Source organism: Ranitomeya imitator, chromosome 2 (assembly GCF_032444005.1).
Source record: "Ranitomeya imitator isolate aRanImi1 chromosome 2, aRanImi1.pri, whole genome shotgun sequence".
Taxonomy (NCBI): Eukaryota; Metazoa; Chordata; class Amphibia; order Anura; family Dendrobatidae; genus Ranitomeya; species Ranitomeya imitator.
In genome coordinates, this window is record NC_091283.1 from 236,083,825 (window position 1) to 236,104,228 (window position 20,404).

At 43.6% G+C, this 20,404-nt stretch overlaps 1 protein-coding gene across 2 annotated transcripts; it reads right to left on the reverse strand.

Moving 5' to 3' along the window:
- Positions 1-551: 551 nt before the first annotated feature.
- On the reverse strand, positions 552-20,142 carry LOC138662816 (gastrula zinc finger protein XlCGF57.1-like). 2 transcript variants are annotated; one of them, XM_069748776.1, is made up of 7 exons: positions 20,101-20,142; positions 16,048-16,197; positions 15,739-15,918; positions 15,533-15,656; positions 15,352-15,449; positions 15,063-15,153; positions 552-1,953 (listed from the first exon to the last, which is right to left on the reverse strand). In XM_069748776.1, the coding sequence occupies exons 1-7, from the start codon at positions 20,125-20,127 to the stop codon at positions 680-682; spliced, it is 1,944 nt and encodes a 647-aa protein (XP_069604877.1). In that variant the 5' UTR covers positions 20,128-20,142; the 3' UTR covers positions 552-679. The 2 variants fall into 2 exon arrangements, with proteins under 2 accessions (XP_069604877.1, XP_069604876.1); XM_069748775.1 differs by having other exon boundaries at positions 552-1,956; positions 20,101-20,137.
- Positions 20,143-20,404: the final 262 nt, after the last annotated feature.

Below are 20,404 nucleotides of genomic sequence, written 5' to 3' on the forward strand. Positions count from 1 at the left end.
TTGGCTGAGAAATGGTGCTTTTCGCGTCATTAAAATGCGACTTTGGCGTGAAAGTCGCGTACCGCGTGGCCAACCCCACAGGGATCGGATCGGGTTTCATTAAACCAGACTTTGCCAAAAGTCGGCGACTTATGAAAATGACCGATCCGTTTCGCTCAATCCTACTCGGGTCAGCTTATTCTTGAGTATATATGGTAGTTTGAGGTCTGGGATCTGCCAATATGTGGCTGGTTTTCTGACTGTTTCGGATAACATGATACATGATTTTTTTTTTTTTTGTCTAGTCTCGCTTGAGTATAGGTCAATATTAAGTAGTCTCCTGATGAGTCACCTTTGGTGAGGATGATGAAACTCGTAGAAATGAGAGGCTTGGAGAGTGAGTGTGTATACGTCACCTCACCCTATATACTGAACTGTGGGGTACATGTTTTTTCTATTAGTCACATACTGATTAATCTCCAGGGGGTGAATTATGGGTATAGTTTTACATTTGGAATCAATAAAGTTTATTTTTATCCTTTTGTCAGCAAGCAAAAGAATGACAAGAGACAACCCGTTTAAGAAGATTTAATTTTGGTTAAAACTATTCCAAGATTATGAACATAAAAAAAAGCTTCTCCCCTATGTGATGTCTCTGATATTTATTAACAGTTGATTTACAAGTAAAATATTTCCCACATTAAGAAATTGAAAAAGACTTCTCTGTGTGACTTCTCTGATGTCTAACAAGAAGCGCTTTCTGGTTAAAACATTTCCCACATTCTGAACAGGAAAAAGGCTTGTCCCCTGTGTGAGTTCTCTGGTGGTGACTAACAAGATGCCATTTATGGCTAAAACATTTTCCACATTCTGAACAGGAAAAAGGCTTCTCCCCTGTGTGAGTTCTCAGGTGTCTAGCAAGATGCTCTTTATAGGTAAAACATTTCCCACATCGTGAACATGAAAAAGGCTTCTCTCTTGTGTGAGTTATTTGGTGTGCAACAAGATTCCCTTTATGGTTAAAACATTTCCCACATTCTGAACAGGAAAAAGGCTTCTCCCCCGTGTGAGTTCTATGGTGTTTAACAAAATCTGATTTCCAGTTAAAACATTTCCCACATTCTGAACAGGAAAAAGGCTTCTCCCCTCTGTGAATTCTCTGGTGTCTAACAAGATGATCTTTACAGGTAAAACATTTCCCACATTCTGAACAGGAAAAAGGCTTCTCCCCCGTGTGAGTTCTATGATGATTAAGCAAATCTGATTTCTGGTAAAAACATTTTCCACATTCTGGACATGAAAAAGACTTCTCCCTTGTGTGAGTTCTATGGTGAGTAACAAGCAGTGATTTATGTGCAAAACATTTCCCACATTCTGAACAGGAAAAAGGCTTCTCCCCTGTGTGAGTCCTCTGGTGACTAACAAGATGCCCTTTAAGGCTAAAACATTTCCCACATTCTGAACATGAAAAAGGCTTTTCCCCCGTGTGAGTTCTATGGTGATTAACCAAATCTGATTTCTGGCCAAAACATTTCCCACATTCTGAACATGAAAAAGGCTTCTCCCCTGTGTGAGTTCTCTGGTGACTAACAAGATTCCCTTTCCGGTTAAAACATTTCCCACATTCTGAACATGAAAAAGGCTTCTCCCCTGTGTGAGATCTATGGTGAGTAACCAAATCTGATTTGTGGTTAAAACATTTCCCACATTCTGAACATGAAAATGACTTCTTTGCTTTAGGAGCAGTTTGTTTTTCAATGCCTCTTTTGTGACTTTGATTTTCCTTAGTAGTCAGTAATAAATCAGAAGATGGGACCTGTTTCATAGGATCAGATGACAGATCTTTGCTGTGAATGGCTGATGATATATCTGGAGTAACAGCAATCACTTCAGTTGTATCTTGTAGGATCTCAAGATCATCAGATTTAAAAATTAAATATGTCAGCTGTCCCTCTGATCTCCTGGTACAGTCATCTGCTAAGATAAAAAAAACTATTTTTTTTTAATAAAATATCCTCAAGTTTTATATTTTTGAACATTTCTACTTAAACTGTCCATAAAAATGGTAAGCTAGGTAAAAAACTTTATTTACCAAGACAATGACAGTTCACAGTCTAATAGAAAACCTTGTTGGATGAACCATTAGTGCGTGGTGTTCAACTGTTTGCTCATTCTGCCTCCCAAGTATCGAATAAAAAGAAACCAATCAATGTTATGTAGATAAAAATAATGCCAATTCTCATCTCACAAAAACAAGTCCACAGTCAGGTCCATCATCTGTCAATGGAAAAACAGAGGTTCCCACACTATTAGTGGCTCAAAGGCTGATGATAAGCAACAGAGTTTCTATAAACCAATCCAGCAAAATCCGCTCTCACTTCTGAGTCTTGCAGTGTTCTCAAACAACATTTAGGATCCCTGTATTTACCAATATTATAGTGAGAAGAATCCACTTAATTTGCGGTGTGTGTCTCCTGGAGCACAATCTGGGCACTATGTGCTGGGTAATAAAATGGCAATTGTGTAGTTTTCATTCTCAACATCCACTTTGTGCTAATTTCCAGAAAGTGGCTGTGGAGTCAAAATATTCATTCCTCCTACACGTGGTCTAAATTGTTGGTACCCTTCATTTAATGACAGAAAAACCCACAATGGTCACAGAAATAAATTGAATCTGACAAAAGTTATAAATCAAAAATGTATGAAAATGAACAAACGAAAGTCTCTCGGGCGATCTGCCTCATAAAAACGCTGTTTCTCCTCAGATCTCCTGTCAGTAAGAAATTAGAGGAGAAACAGTGTTACAAGTGCTGCTGGCAACAGCTGTGTCAGTCAGCGATCTTGTTAAAAAGTAGAAAAAACAGATAAGGCAGGTTAGGGTTAGTGTTATAGTTAGGGTTAGTGTTGGGGCTAAAGTTAGAGTTGCTGTGAGGCTAAAGTTGGGGTTACTGTTAGGCAAAAGTTAGGGTTAGGCTAAAGAATTAGGCTTTTCTCATTTATCTTGCCAATAATTTGGTCATCAGAGTTTTCTATTAGCTTGCTAGAGCATATTGTCCTACAAACAAATTTATATGTGTCCCAATTCATCAGCCAGAATCCATGATCCTATTATGCTAGGTCAAATTTATGGACACCAACTCATGTCCTAGAAATGAAAAATTTTTGAGGACTTACATTCGATTCGCAATGGGGCTTGCTACAAAACGAGCATTCGGTCCTATTGTTCTGCCATTCTTCCTAGGACCCGTTATGAAATGTTCATGTGATTTTGGCATTTTAATGACAATAGTCAATGCCTGCCCAGAAATGCCCCAGGACATGACAGAATATTCAAAATCAGACCCATCATGAAAGACTTGACAGAAAAGTACTTAAAGCTTTACACCCCAACAGAAAACATTGATGAGTCCCTTGTAAAATTCAAAGGAAGACTGCACCTCAAGCAATTTATTCCTTCTAAGAGGGCAAGGTTCAGAATAATGCTCTATAAAATGTGCGAGAGTTAGGGTACCGTCACACAGTGGCATTTTGATCGCTACGACGGCACGATCCGTGACGCTCCAGCATCGTAACAATATCGCTCCAGCGTCGTAGACTGCTGTCACACTTTGCAATGTACGACGCTGGAGCGATAATTTCATGACGTATGTGCGATGTAGAAGCCGTTGGTTACTATGCGCACATCGTATACAATATCGTGCACACCTTTGTTACACCATGCGATCATGCCGCCACAGCGGGACACTAGACGACGAAAGAAAGTTTCAAACGATCTGCTACGACCTACGATTCTCAGTGGGGTCCCTGATCGCAGGAGCGTGTCAGACACAGCGAGATCGCTGGAACGTCACGGATATATCGCTGGAACGTCACAAATCGTGCCGTCGTAGCGATCAAAATGCCACTGTGTGACGGTACCCTAAAACCGGATACACATCAGCTTTTTGCATTTATGAAGGAAAGATAGCCAACTAAACCCACCAGGATGCCCTACTTATCTGGGGACATAGAAGAAGTCATGCTCACCACATAGTAAAATCCCATAGAGCAATCACAACAGAGAATGTAATCATATAAATGTTTATTAAATATTAATAGTAGACCATACAAAATAACATTAATAGTTGAGAGTAAAAAAAAAATATATATATATATATATATATATATATGTATAAAAATGTATATTAAAAAAAAAAAAATATATATATATATATATATATATATACACACAGCAGTGCCTGTGGCTAGCTTGTGGCCCGATTGTATAGATTAGGTGTCTGTAAGATATTCCAAATAGCCCATTAGACCAAACCAAACTGTGCTAATCAAATGTAAAAGGACTTAAAGCGGAAGTGGATGTAAAGAAAATATACAACGCTTATGTGCAGTATAATTTATGTGTGTAAAAAAGAATGTGCACAAAACTAAGTGATGTTAAACCAATTGGAGTAAAAAAATGGGCGATATAAGGACAATATAGGAGGACACTTACTTTATATTAGTAGTATATATGATTCCAGGGACCACCAGTAGCTCTCCAGGGCACCCCGACGCGCGTTTCGGACGCACTGTTCCTTCGTCAGATGTTGTGTATGTTCCAAGAGAGGAATGAGGCATGATACCCGCTATTATTGCCCACAATGCCCATCATTGCCGGACTTATGCCTCCATGGCTGATATACAATCTTCCACACAGAACCATGTTTTTAAACTTTTTTGGCATTCAAGCATTTGGTTTATTTAGTGACAGACACATCTGAGTAGAGCTGACTTAATTTCCGAGGGTAGGTGGGGGGATGTCTCCAGAGACACAAACTGGGCACAATATATTGGGCACTACAATGACATTTTTGCAATTTTTGCTCTAAAACTTCCAATAAGTGTTTCTGGAAATCATCCGTGGAGTGCAAATGTCACTATATCCATAGATGAATTCCCAGAGAGTTGTCATTTCCAAAATGGGGTCACTTCAGGGGGGAATTCTGCTGTTCTGGCACTTAGCAGCTCTCCAAAGTGCCATAACAGCATAATCCCCCCTGAAGTGACCCCATTTTGGAAATGACAACTCTCTGGGAATTGGAAATGACACCCCTCTTGGAATTGGAATTCATCTATGGGTGTAGTGACTATTTACCTATCTACCTATTTTCCAATGTAAATTCTGGGGTTAAACAACATTTTAGTGGTAAAAATGTAATTATTTTTTCTTCACTGCCCAATGGTATAATTTTCTATGGAGCAGCTGTGGTGTCAGTTTGCTCACTGCACCTCTAGAAGAATTCATTCAGGGAAGTATTTCGTAAAATGCAGTCACTTTTGGGGGCTTATGCTGTTCTGGAACCTCAGGGGCTCTGACAATGTGACATGTCACCCACAAACAATTCCAGCAAAATCTGCTCTCCAATATGGCGCTCCTTCCCTTCTGAGCTCTGCCATGCGCCCAAACAGTAGTATTCCCCCACATACGGGGTATCAGCGTGCTCAGGAGAAATTGCAGAATATATATAGTCCATTTTCTCCTGTTACCCTTGTGAAAGTAAAAACAAATTAGGTCTAAATGAAAAGTTTTGTGAAAGAAAAGTAAATGTTTATTTTTTCCTTCCACATTCCATTCATTCCTGTGAAGCACCTGAAGGGTTAATAAATAGTGATGAGTGAGTGTACTCGTTGCTCGGGTTTTCCTGAGCACGCTGGGGTGACCTCCGAGTATTTGTTATTGCTCGGAGATATAGTTTTCATCGCCTCAGTTGCATGATTTACGGCTTCCAGATACGCTGAATACATGTGGGAATTCCCTAGCAAACAGGTATTCCGCACATGTATTCAGCGCATCTGGAAGCCGTAAATCATGCAACTGAGGCGATGAAAACTATATCTCCGAGCAATAACAAATACTCGGAGGTCACCCCAGCGTGCTCGGAAAACCCGAGCAACGAGTATACTCAATCACTATTAATAGACTTCTTGAATGTGGTTTTGAGCACCTTGAGGGGGCGCAGTTTTTAGAATGGTGTCACTTTTGGGTATTTTCTGTCATATTGACCCCCCAAACTCACCTCACATGTGAAGTGGTCCCTAAAAAAATGGTCTTGTACATTTTGTTGTAAAAATGAGAAATCGCTGGTCAACTTTTAACCCTTACAACTTTGTAACTAAAAAAAAAAAAAATTGTTTCCAAAATTGTGCTGATGTAAGGTAGACATGTGGGAAATGTTATTTATTAACTTTTTTGTGTGACATATCTCTGTAATTTAAGAGCATACAAAAAAATTTGGAAAATTGCGAAATTTTCCAAATTTTCGCCAAATTTCCATTTTTTTAAACAAATAAACACAAGTAATATCGAAGAAATATTACCACTATCATAAAGTACAATATGTCAAAAGAAAACAGTCTCAGAATCACCAGGATTCATTGAAGTGTTTTAGAGTTATGACCTCAAAGTGACACTGGTCAGAATTGAAAAAAATTGGCAAAAACAGGCTCTGGCGTGAAAGGGTTAATATTTTGTGCACAACCTTTTGAGGCAATCACTGCAATCAAAGGATTCCTGTAACTGTCAATGAGACTTCTGCACCTTTCAATAGGTATTTTGGCCACTACTCAAGAGCAAACTGCTCCAGTTGTCTCGTGACTGAAGGTTGCCTTTTCCAGACGGCATGTTTCAGCTCTTTCCAAAGATGCTCAATAGGATTTAGGTCAGGGCTCATAGAAGTCCACTTCAGACTAGTCCAATGTTTCCCTCTTAGCCATTCCTTGGGTGTTTTTAGCTGTGTTTTGGGTGATTATCCTGTTGCAAGACCCACGACCTGCGACTGAAACCAAGCTTTCTGACACTGGGCAGCACATATCCCCCTAGAATCCCTTGATAGTCTTGAGATTTCATTGTACCCTGCACAGATTCTAGACACCCTGTGACAGAAGCAGCAAAGCAGCCCCAGAACATAACAGAGCCTCCTCCATGTTTCACAGTAGGGACAGTGTTCTTTTCTTGATATGCTTCATTTTTCTGTCTGAACATAAAGCTGATCTATCTTAACAAAAAGTGCCATTTTTGTCTCATTTGTCCATAGGACATTCTCCCAGAAACTTTGTGACTTGTCAACATGTAATTTGGCAAATGAGTCCTCCTTGGTCGTCTCCCATGAAGTCCACTTTGGCTCATACAACGAAGGATGGTGCGATCTGACACTGATGTTCCTTGAGCTTGAAGTTGACATTTAATCTGTTTAGAAGTTTTTCTGGGCTCTTTTGTTACCATTCGTATTATCCGTCTCTTTGATTTGTCATCAATTTTCCTCCTGTGTCCAGGGAGGTTGGCTACAGTCTCATAGATCTTACATTTCTGAATAATATGTGCGACTGTAGTCACAGGAACATCAAGCTGCTTGGAGATGCCTTTAACATGTTTGTCTATATTTTTCTTACTAATCTCCTGAGACAACTCTCTCCTTTGCTTCCTCTGGTCCATGTTGAGTGTGATACTCACCATGTCACCACACAGCACAGTGAGTATCTGTAGCCCTATATACAGGCCACTCACTGATTCTAAGATTGTAGACACCTGTGATGCTAATTAGTGGACACACCGAGATTTAACATGTCCCTTTTGTCACATTTTTTTCAGGGATACCATCATTTCTGTACAGGCCTATTTCATGAATTTTATCTTTTTACATTCTGTGGAAGCATGGTTGAAAAGCAATGTCTGACTTTCACTTGTTCATTTTCATAGATCTTATATTATTACTTTTGTCAGATTCAAGTTATTTTTGTGACCACTGTGTTTTCTTCTGTCATTAAACGAGAATTACCAACAATTTTGACCACATATGTATAGATTATAACCCTCAGTGAATCTACTATATAATTGTCTAAGGGTCACTTCCGTCTGTCTGTCCTTCTGTCACGGTTATTCATTCGCTGATTGGTCTCGCCAGCTGCCTGTCATGGCTGCCGCGACCAATCAGCGACGGGCACAGTCCGGAAGAAAATGGCCGCTCCTTACTCCCCGCAGTCAGTGTCCCCGGCGATCCGCTCAATACTCCCCGATCCCCGCCGTCAGTGTCCCCGGCGCTCCGCTCCATACTCCCCGCAGTGTCCCCGGCGCTCCGCTCCATGCTTCCCGCAGTCACTGTCCCCGGCGCTCCGCTCCATACTCCCCGCAGTCAATGTCCCCGGCACTCCGGTCCATACTCCCCGCAGTGTTCCCGGCGCTCCGCTCCATACTTCCCGCAGTCAGTGTCCCCGGCGCTCCGGTCCATACTCCCCGCAGTGTCCCCGGCGCTCCAGTCCATACTCCCCGCAGTGTCCCCGGTGCTCCGGTCCATACTCCCCGCAGTGTCCCCGGCACTCCGCTCCATACTCCCCGCAGTGTCCCCGGCGCTCCGCTCCATGCTTCCCGCAGTCACTGTCCCCGGCGCTCCGCTCCATACTCCCCGCAGTGTCCCCGGCGCTCCGCTCAATACTTCCCGCAGTCAGTGTCCCCGGCGCTCCAGTCCATACTCCCCACAGTGTCCCTGGCACTCCGGTCCATACTCCCCGCAGTGTCCCCGGCACTCCGCTCCATACTCCCCGCAGTGTCCCCGGCACTCCGCTCCATGCTTCCCGCAGTCACTGTCCCCGGTGCTCCGCTCCATACTCCCCGCAGTCAGTGTCCCCGGCGCTCCGGTCCATACTCCCCGCAGTGTCCCCGGCGCTCCGCTCCATACTTCCCGCAGTCAGTGTCTCCGGCGCTCCGGTCCATACTCCCCGCAGTGTCCCCGGTGCTCCGGTCCATACTCCCCGCAGTGTCCCCAGCGCTCCGCTCCATACTCCCCGCAGTGTCCCCGGCGCTCCGCTCCATACTCCCCGCAGTGTCCCTGTTGCTCCACTCCATACTCCCCGCAGTGTCCCCGACGCTCCGGTCCATACTCCCCGCAGTGTCCCCTGCGCTCCGCTCCATGCTCCCCGCAGTCACTGTCCCCAGTGCCCGCTCCATACTCCCCTCCGGTCACCGCTAACACAGGGTTAATGCCGGCGGTAACGGACCGCGTTATGCCGCGGGTAACGCACTCCGTTACCGTCGCTATTAACCCTGTGTATCCCCAACCTTTTACTATTGATGCTGCCTATGCGGCATCAATAGTAAAAAAAAAGTAATGTTAAAAATAGTAAAGAAACAAAAACCAGCTATACTCACCCTCCGTTGTCCGCTTGCGCCTGCCGCCATCTTTCTTTCCCAGCGATGCATTGCGAAATTACCCACAAGATCTAGCGGTCTCGCAAGACCGCTAAGTAACATAACATAGTAACATAGTTAGTAAGGCCGAAAAAAGACATTTGTCCATCCAGTTCAGCCTATATTCCGTCATAATAAATCCCCAGATCTACGTCCTTTTACAGAACCTAATAATTGTATGATACAATATTGTTCTGCTCCAGGAAGACATCCAGGCCTCTCTTGAACTCCTCGACTGAGTTCGCCATCACCACCTCCTCAGGCAAGCAATTCCAGATTCTCACTGCCCTAACAGTAAAGAATCCTCTTCTATGTTGGTGGAAAAACCTTCTCTCCTCCAGACGCAAAGAATGCCCCCTTGTGCCCGTCACCTTCCTTGGTATAAACAGATCCTCAGCGAGATATTTGTATTGTCCCCTTATATACTTATACATGGTTATTAGATCGCCCCTCAGTCGTCTTTTTTCTAGACTAAATAATCCTAATTTCGCTAATCTATCTGGGTATTGTAGTTCTCCCATCCCCTTTATTAATTTTGTTGCCCTCCTTTGTACTCTCTCTAGTTCCATTATATCCTTCCTGAGCACCGGTGCCCAAAACTGGACACAGTACTCCATGTGCGGTCTAACTAGGGATTTGTACAGAGGCAGTATAATGCTCTCATCATGTGTATCCAGACCTCTTTTAATGCACCCCATGATCCTGTTTGCCTTGGCAGCTGCTGCCTGGCACTGGCTGCTCCAGGTAAGTTTATCATTAACTAGGATCCCCAAGTCCTTCTCCCTGTCAGATTTACCCAGTGGTTTCCCATTGAGTGTGTAATGGTGATATTGATTCCTTCTTCCCATGTGTATAACCTTACATTTATCATTGTTAAACCTCATCTGCCACCTTTCAGCCCAAGTTTCCAACTTATCCAGATCCATCTGTAGCAGAATACTATCTTCTCTTGTATTAACTGCTTTACATAGTTTTGTATCATCTGCAAATATCGATATTTTACTGTGTAAACCTTCTACCAGATCATTAATGAATATGTTGAAGAGAACAGGTCCCAATACTGACCCCTGCGGTACCCCACTGGTCACAGCGACCCAGTTAGAGACTATACCATTTATAACCACCCTCTGCTTTCTATCACTAAGCCAGTTACTAACCCATTTACACACATTTTCCCCCAGACCAAGCATTCTCATTTTGTGTACCAACCTCTTGTGCGGCACGGTATCAAACGCTTTGGAAAAATCGAGATATACCACGTCCAATGACTCCCCGTGGTCCAGCCTATAGCTTACCTCTTCATAAAAATTGATTAGATTGGTTTGACAGGAGCGATTTCTCATAAACCCATGCTGATATGGAGTTAAACAGTTATTCTCATTGAGATAATCCAGAATAACATCCCTCAGAAACCCTTCAAATATTTTACCAACAATAGAGGTTAGACTTACTGGCCTATAATTTCCAGGTTCACTTTTAGAGCCCTTTTTGAATATTGGCACCACATTTGCTATGCGCCAGTCCTGCGGAACAGACCCTGTCGCTATAGAGTCCCTAAAAATAAGAAATAATGGTTTATCTATTACATTACTTAGTTCCCTTAGTACTCGTGGGTGTATGCCATCCGGACCCGGAGATTTATCTATTTTAATCTTATTTAGCCGGTTTCGCACCTCTTCTTGGGTTAGATTGGTGACCCTTAATATAGGGTTTTCATTGTTTCTTGGGATTTCACCTAGCATTTCATTTTCCACCGTGAATACCGTGGAGAAGAAGGTGTTTAATATGTTAGCTTTTTCCTCGTCATCTACAACCATTCTTTCCTCACTATTTTTTAAGGGGCCTACATTTTCAGTTTTTATTCTTTTACTATTGATATAGTTGAAGAACAGTTTGGGATTAGTTTTACTCTCCTTAGCAATGTGCTTCTCTGTTTCCTTTTTGGCAGCTTTAATTAGTTTTTTAGATAAAGTATTTTTCTCCCTATAGTTTTTTAGAGCTGCAATGGTGCCATCCTGCTTTAGTAGTGCAAATGCTTTCTTTTTACTGTTAATTGCCTGTCTTACTTCTTTGTTTAGCCACATTGGGTTTTTCCTATTTCTAGTCCTTTTATTCCCACAAGGTATAAACCGCTTACACTGCCTATTTAGGATGTTCTTAAACATTTCCCATTTATTATCTGTATTCTCATTTCTGAGGATATTGTCCCAGTCTACCAGATTAAGGGCATCTCTAAGCTGTTCAAACTTTGCCTTCCTAAAGTTCAATGTTTTTGTGACTCCCTGACAAGTCCCGCTAGTGAAAGACAGGTGAAACTGCACAATATTGTGGTCGCTATTTCCTAAATGCCCAACCACCTGCAGATTTGTTATTCTGTCAGGTCTATTAGATAGTATTAGGTCTAAAAGTGCTGCTCCTCTGGTTGGATTCTGCACCAATTGTGAAAGATAATTTTTCTTGGTTATTAGCAGAAACCTGTTGCCTTTATGGGTTTCACAGGTTTCTGTTTCCCAGTTAATATCCGGGTAGTTAAAGTCCCCCATAACCAGGACCTCATTATGGGTTGCAGCTTCATCTATCTGCTTTAGAAGTAGACTTTCCATGCTTTCTGTTATATTTGGGGGTTTGTAACAGACCCCAATGAGAATTTTGTTACCATTTTTCCCTCCATGAATTTCAACCCATATGGACTCGACATCTTCATTCCCTTCGCTAATATCCTCCCTTAAAGTGGACTTTAGACAAGACTTTACATAGAGACAAACCCCTCCTCCTCTCCGATTTTTACGATCCTTTCTAAACAGACTGTAACCCTGTAAGTTAACTGCCCAGTCATAGCTTTCATCTAACCATGTCTCGGTTATTCCCACTATGTCAAAGTTACCTGTAGATATTTCTGCTTCTAGTTCTTCCATCTTGTTTGTCAGGCTTCTGGCGTTTGTGAGCATGCAGTTTAGAGGATTTTGTTTTGTTCCAATCTCCTCACTGTGGATTGTTTTAGAAATGTTCTTACCTCCCTTCTGAGTATGTTTTCCTGGGTCGTCTTTGTACGAGTCTAATGTTTTTCTTCCCGTCCCCTCTTCTTCTAGTTTAACGCCCTCCTGATGAGTGTAGCGAGTCTTCTGGCGAATGTGTGTTTCCCAGGTTTGTTGAGGTGTAGTCCGTCTCTGGCGAGGAGTCCATCATACCAGTAATTCACACCGTGGTCCAGGAATCCAAATCCTTGTTGTCTGCACCATCGTCTTAGCCAGTTGTTTGCATCAAGGATCCTGTTCCATCTCCTGGTGCCATGCCCATCTACTGGAAGGATAGAAGAAAAAACTACCTGTGCATCCAGTTCCTTTACTTTCTTCCCCAACTCTTCAAAGTCCTTGCAGATTGTCGGTAGGTCCTTCCTTGCCGTGTCATCTGGGTAATTTCGCAAAGCATCCTGGGAACGGAAGATGGCGGCAGCCGCACGCCCATCGGCATAGCGCCGTTGGATCCCAGGAGGCGGAGAGACGGGACGCTGAGGAGCAGCGACAAGAATGGTGAGTATGTTAAACTACAAGGGGCCCTGGGATCATTAGGTGAGTATGCTTATTTTTTATTTTTTAACCTGTGACATACGAAGCTGGGTAATATACTACGTCGCTGGGCAATATACTACGTTACTGGGCAATATACTACGTGGCTCTGTGCTGTGTACTACATCGCTGGGCAATATACTGCGTGGCTCTGTGCTGTATACTATGTCACTGGGCAATATACTATGTGGCTCTGCTGTATACTACGTGGCTGGCAATATACTACGTCGCTGGGCAATATACTACGTGGCTGGACAATATACTACGTGGCTCTGTGCTGTATACTACGTCGCTGTGCAATATACTATGTGGCTCTGTGCTGTATACTACGTGACTGTGCAATATACTACGTGGCTGGGCAATATACTACGTGACTGGGCAATATACTACGTGGCTGGGCAATATACTATGTGACTGGGCAATATACTACGTGGCTGGGCAATATACTACGTGACTGGGCAATATAGTACGTGACTGGGCAATATACTACGTGGCTGCGCAGTATACTACGTGGCTGGACAATATACTACGTGGCTGGGCAATATACTAAATGGCTGGGCAATATACTATGTGGCTGAGCAATATAGTACGTCACTGGGCAATATACTACGTGGGCTGTGCAATATACTACGTCGCTAGGCAATATACTACGTGGCTGGGCAATATATTACGTGGGCTGGGCAATATACTACGTCGCTGGGCAATATACTACGTGGACATGCATATTCTAGAATACCCGATGCGTTAGAATCGGGCCACCATCTAGTTAATTTATAAAATGGAATCACTTTATGAGGATTTCGACTATTCTGATTTTCTGTCATTTAGTCATATTAGGGCTTCTGCACATGGTGTGTCCAATCTCATCTGGGATCTGTTCCTGTTGTCCAGCTGGAGTAATCTGCTCCCTACTTCAGCCAATTGGGAAGTATCACACCCTACTAAAGCTCAAAGCACATGGCCGGAATCTGCCAGAAACAGCGTTGTCCTCTTCTGGTTCAGTCCTCTGTGCTCAGCTTGCGGCTTGTGTATTGGTTTACTGTTGTGACCGTGGACCGTTTACTGACTACTCTTGCCTTCTTGATTCTGTCCTTCTGGTTCTGACCCAGCTACCTGACTATTCTTCTTGCCATCTAACACCACAGAATAGCAGGTAACTCCATGGTCCAAGCCTAGGGGTCCCAGTGTAAGTCCAGATCCATGTAATGGTGTTATAGGGCGATGAACAAGGCAATCCTTGGGATATGGAAAGCAGAGAAGATAGTGCCAAGCATGTTCATGGTGGAGATCTTTTGAGCTGCCAGTTGACCATGAACAGTGTTCACAATACATTGTCTCTGCAAACTATTCCAGCTAGATCTGCAGTCAAACAGCTAAATGGCGCTCCTTCCCTTCTGAACACTGCCATGTGCCCAGAGAGTAGTGTACAATCATATGTAGGGTATTGCGAGAAGGCAACAGGCAATGCTCGCTTTTAAATCTGCTCTCACATCTGCTAAACAGGTCTACTTCACAACCCTCGTATCTTCCCTATCCTACAACCCCAAACAGTTATTCAAAACCTTTAACTCCTTCCTCCGCCCCCACTGCCCCCTCCAACCTCCCTCATCTCTGCTGAGGAACAAGCCAAGTCTTCATTGGTCAACCACCACAACCCCTTCTTGTTGGGTCCTGAACCAGTTGTGAAAGGTAATTGTCTCTCATAGTTGTCAAAAATCGATTAACTTTGCTGGAACTGCAGGTTTCTGTTCCCCAATCTATTTCAGGGTAGTTGAAGTCCCCCATAACAATGACTTCAATTTAATGTTGTCGGTCATAAAAGTGAAGTTTGGCCAGAAAGACTGGACCTGGTCTTGTAGGGACCAAATGATCACATTCAGCAGCACAGAAGGGAGAGAAGGGAGATTCATCCGATAAGATCTCAGGGTTCTAGGAAGCCAACAGCATCATTACCCTCCGCTTTCTCTTACAGGCCCATCAGAATATTTTTCTTCAAGTGATTTTCTATCTTGTCAGCACATTCTCCGTATGCTGTCATTTGGCTTTATAGTTTACAGATCTGGGCAGGTAACAGCGTCTCCTAAACCCAGGGGGGAGGTGGATCTACCAGGTTGTAAGTTCTATAGAAATGGGCTTTTAATGCCCAAAGTCATTTGAACAGTTTTGGATGGAGGAGAATGTTGTGGTCTAGAGGCAAAATGGTGATCATGGTAATACGGCCGAACTACACCACCGATAAAGCAGCCAGTGACTGAGAAGAATCTGTGACTTCTCTGCATTTAGTGGTTACTACTCACTTGGGTAGCCATATGTGGGAATCTCCTCTTTACACCGCTCATCCCCCCTCACATATGTCTCTGTAGTATTAATATGGGTCAGATCTTCACCCTGAAACAAATATTATAAAAGTCACCGTCAGATGGAGAAGTCTCATCTATGATCAGCTCTAATCCTGCCATCTCCACCGTTCTCATTACACAAGTATAAAACATATAATACTGCTGGATAAAACAAGACTGAGCACAAGACCTTCACCGGCATCTACACATCATAGGGGAGATCTCCTGACACCTTCTCTCCATCTACCTGATGATCCTGAGGAGCATTGGGATCTTCTTCGCTACAGTCCTGTGGAAGAAGAGGACGGGGACATCTCTCTGGTGTTGTCCTCTTACTGGATAGATCTGGAGGAAACACATACAGGGAGTGAATTCATTCTTTACATACAGATAATTATAGGCTGTATGTATTTAGTCCTGTCTATTACCTGGAGATGTGAGGGGCTGGGGAACCTCCATTATGACGTTCTTGTACAGATCTCTGTGTCCTTCTAAATACTCCCACTCCTCCATGGAGAAATAGACAGCGACATCCTGACACCTTATAGGAACCTGACACATACAATGATACCGTCATCCCCCGATCCCTTCATAGCATTACTGTATAATGTCCCAGCATTCCCAGCACTGTCACCTCTCCAGTCAGCAGCTCAATCATCTTGTAGATGAGTTCTAGGATCTTCTGGTCATTGATGTCCTCATGGATCAGGGGGTGAGGTGGAGGCCCCGTGATTGGGCTCAGGGGTCTTCCCCATCCCTCAGACACAGGGTTCTGACAGCGATCACTAGAGGTCTTCTTCACCACTGTGTAATCCTGGTAATGGAGAGACACATTAATAAATCTCACTACAGACATTTCCAGAGTCCTCACCTCTCCAGTTCTGTCCATCTGTTATTCCCATAGATAAGAATGATGTAATGTGACGTCATCAGAATCTTTCACCTCTCCAGTAAGCCAGAAGAGGATCTCTAGGGTGAGGTGTAATATCCTCTCCGCCATCTTGTCTCTGTCCATATCCATCTTTGATGGGTAAATCAGGAAAATGTTCTTTTGTAGAAGATCTTCACTGAAAGGATCCGATATTGTAGAGACCTGAATGAGAAGATGAGCCGATGTAACATCATAAGAATCCTGTATAATAATACAATAACTGGAGATAATAAGGGAAACATATGAGGAGATTTATTATTTTAAGAAGTATAGTACTAGATACTCAGATTAGTGTCAATCAAAATAAATATACCAAAACTAATATCTATAATAACTTTATTTCAAAACCCAAAAAACAGGATTAAAAACTAGCACAACATCCCAAATCCCTATTATTTGGGAATGGGTAAATAAAACCTGGCCTATAGATCATAGGGCAATGGATGGGAGTAGGACAAAGAAAACCCTATAAATCCCTAGATGCTCCCTGCCTGTCAGCGGAGGTTGGCACCCTCTTGGACGCAATATGGCGCCCCCGCTCCTTGACGGCTAGCCCTATAAACCCTTAAAGTCCCTCAAATAATGTGGGTATACTATAGCCGATAATACCTCTCAATTCTTTCTCAACCAAGACCCACACAAGAGACTAAACACACTACAAAAACATACCAGGTGGTAATTCACCAATAAACAACTTTAAGAAGCCCGATCTGACCATACCAGGCCCTATAGGTGTATAGATGTCTAACTAGCCTCTATAATGGCTATTACACCCTCCAAAAACCCTAACCGGTAATGCCTGCCTGACAGCGGAGGTTGGCACCCTCTTGAACGCAAAATGGCGCCCCCGCTCCTCGGCGGCTGTCCCTACTGACCCTAACAAACTCCCTATAAAAAAGGAACAGGATTCCTAACAATAATAGTGTCTATGGGGCTAGACCAGTGCGCCCTACCAGACTACCCCTATTGTTAGGTCAGATCAAAAGCCTCTACGCGTTTCCCCCCCATGATATGGTTCTTCAGGAGGCATATGGGTAGATCGAAGTCCGTGTGCCGAAGTCACATCAGAGATAAATGCTGTGCCTAATTGCAGGCATGGGGATCCCACTGCCCTTGAACACAGATAAGTGTTTCAGGCTTTTTTATTTTGTTTCTTTGGTATTTCACCAGCTGTATATGTATAATCGGGGCTTCTATTTGAATATATGTATACCAGTTACATCTTACTATTGGTAATATGAGACCCTTATATTTAAGCTAAGGTTGTGGCTATAAGTGTTTTGAATAATTCCTTCTGGGGGGTGGAAGTGGTTATACCTACCCTGGTTGTGTCAATATCTGTTAATAATTTAGTAGGCCACAAATAAGTTTGTTTATTTAGACTTTTGTGTGCTTGTGTCTCCTTGGCTTTTGGCTTTTGATCTGACCTAACAATAGGGGTAGTCTGGTAGGGCGCACTGGTCTAGCCCCATAGACACTATTATTGTTAGGAATCCTGTTCCTTTTTTATAGGGAGTTTGTTAGGGTCAGTAGGGACAGCCGCCGAGGAGCGGGGGCGCCATTTTGCGTTCAAGAGGGTGCCAACCTCCGCTGTCAGGCAGGCATTACCGGTTAGGGTTTTTGGAGGGTGTAATAGCCATTATAGAGGCTAGTTAGACATCTATACACCTATAGGGCCTGCTATGGTCAGATCGGGCTTCTTAAAGTTGTTTATTGGTGAATTACCACCTGGTATGTTTTTGTAGTGTGTTTAGTCTCTTGTGTGGGTCTTGGTTGAGAAAGAATTGAGAGGTATTATCGGCTATAGTATACCCACATTATTTGAGGGACTTTAAGGGTTTATAGGGCTAGCCGTCGAGGAGCGGGGGCGCCATATTGCGTCCAAGAGGGTGCCAACCTCCGCTGACAGGCAGGGAGCATCTAGGGATTTATAGGGTTTTCTTTGTCCTACTCCCATCCATTGCCCTATGATCTATAGGCCAGGTTTTATTTACCCATTCCCAAATAATAGGGATTTGGGATGTTGTGCTAGTTTTTAATCCTGTTTTTTGGGTTTTGAAATAAAGTTATTATAGATATTAGTTTTGATTTATTATTTTACAGTATTTAGTTTCCTTCTTTACATCTACTAGTAAATCCTATATATTTAGGCCACAGACAACAAGCAGTTTCCTCCTCGGAGTCGGCAGCTGAATACGTTTCTCATAGGCTCATCTTCCATAACGCTAATTCTCATCTCATTTACCGACCCTGGAATCGGCATTAGCAATACTGCAGGAGATATTCATTACACGCGACATGAGAAATAACTACGTCATGATGAGGACGACATCTTCATCTTCTACTACGGCTCTAGAGACAGATTTGGCCAGAGTCGGTCACTGACTCCATCCCCACCGGCCTCTATATGAAGGTTTCCCGTCTTCCCCGCACTGTAATCTTCTATCACGTTAGATCTCAGCTCTGATTCACACACAGAAGTTTGTTTATAGCCTAGGAAAGGTGGTAATACCCGTGGAGCTTCCCTGGCTAGTAATATCAGCTCACAACTGTATACTTAGCCTTTGGTGGCTATTAAAATGGGGGCAGCACGGTGGCGCAGTGGTTAGCACAGCAGCCTTGCAGCGCTGGAGTCCTGGCTTCAAACCCCACCAAGGACAACATCTGCAAAGAGTTTGTATGTTCTCTCCGTGTTTGCGTGGGTTTCCTCCGGGTACTCCGGTTTCCTCCCACATTCCAAAGACATACTGATAGGGAATCTAGATTGTGAGCCCCATCGGGGACAGCAATGATAATGTGTACAAACTGTAAAGCGCTGCGGAATATGTTAGCGCTATATAAAAATAAAGATTATTATTATTAATAACCAGCAAAGGCTATGCAGACAGTTGCAGTTTGATATTAATAGCCTAGGAAGGGGCCATGGATACTGTGCCCCCAGGCTAAAAATATCAGCTCTCAGCCGCCCGGAAAAGGCACATCTCTAAGATGCACTAATTCTGGCACTTAGCCTCTCTCTTCCTACTTGCCCTTTAGTTGAAATTATTATGATGGGAACAAGAGGGTGACCAATACCGCACCCCACCAAGCTCTGTCAATTCATAGGCATCATAGCAATCAAGTGGGCTACCGTTTTGGATAATACACTCCTGCCTATCCAACTGTTGTATGGTAAATATCACATAGATCCTGAGTTCGTTAAGAATGAGGTTAAGTGAGTATTTATTGTCGGTGGTCGGAGGTAGTCAGTGAGGTGGATGGTACCATATTGTGCATTTTGGGGGCAGTACTGTGGGAACATTAGAAAGTGGAGGTATGGCGGTACTATGAGAACATTATACTGTGTGTGGGGGTATGGCGGTACTGTAGGTACATTATACTGTGTGTGGGGGTATGGCGGTACTATGAGAACATTATACTGTGTGTGGGGGTATTTCGGTAGTGTGAAAATACATTTTTTACGAGAGATGCCAGTACTGTGGAAACATTATACTGTGTGAGCGCCATCATATATATTACATAAGGGGTGTAAAAAGGAGAGTCATAAAAAAGACTCATCAGGGCTGTGCTGCATTTGTACAGACTGCTATCTGCCGTCCAGACGGGACCATGTGACATCAATGGGAAGAGGGAGGGTTTCCGGAGGGAAGAGTCTAGAGGGTGCACGTGGTCAGGAAACCTTGATGACGCAGTTACTGAGATTATAAAGGCCGGAGCCCCAAAGGCAGAACAGATTTGGCGCCAAGCAAAGGAAAGGGGTGCGGGGAAGAATCTGAGGTACCGGCTCATGGTAAAGTGCCCGAGGCAGCTGGGTGTGGGGCAGAACCCTGCTTACAGGGCATAATGGGGGCATTACACTGTGTGGGGCCAAGAAAGGGGCCCTGTACTAGGAGAACAATCCGCTCCCTCACTTCCTGTCCTCCATAGTTGGCTCGTATGTATCTATTACAGGAAACAGAACAACAACGTTATGATTCTTATAAAGTGGCAACAACAACCACAAAAGAGTCTCAGTGCAGAAGGGGTTAATGTCCCGGCGCTCAGTAATGGGGAATCTCCACATACCTCCACTTGCAGAGCCGCACTCCACATATATGGCTGCTCTGTGTGCACAGGACCTGTGATGAGGTCACAGGAGGGAGGAGTCAGGGGTCACGTGATCCGCAGTGAAGACGCTACATGGAGACTTCTCCTCAGTCAGTGACATTTCCGCCATTATTCGCCCTCACTACTGGCACAATGACCTCGCGCCGCCTTTTCTACACAATGTTCTGTGTGGAATGTAACGTGTGATTTCTCTGGAGACAAATAGACCCCACACATGAGGGAATTATTACCGGTTACCGGACGTCTAGTATATGGCGGCATA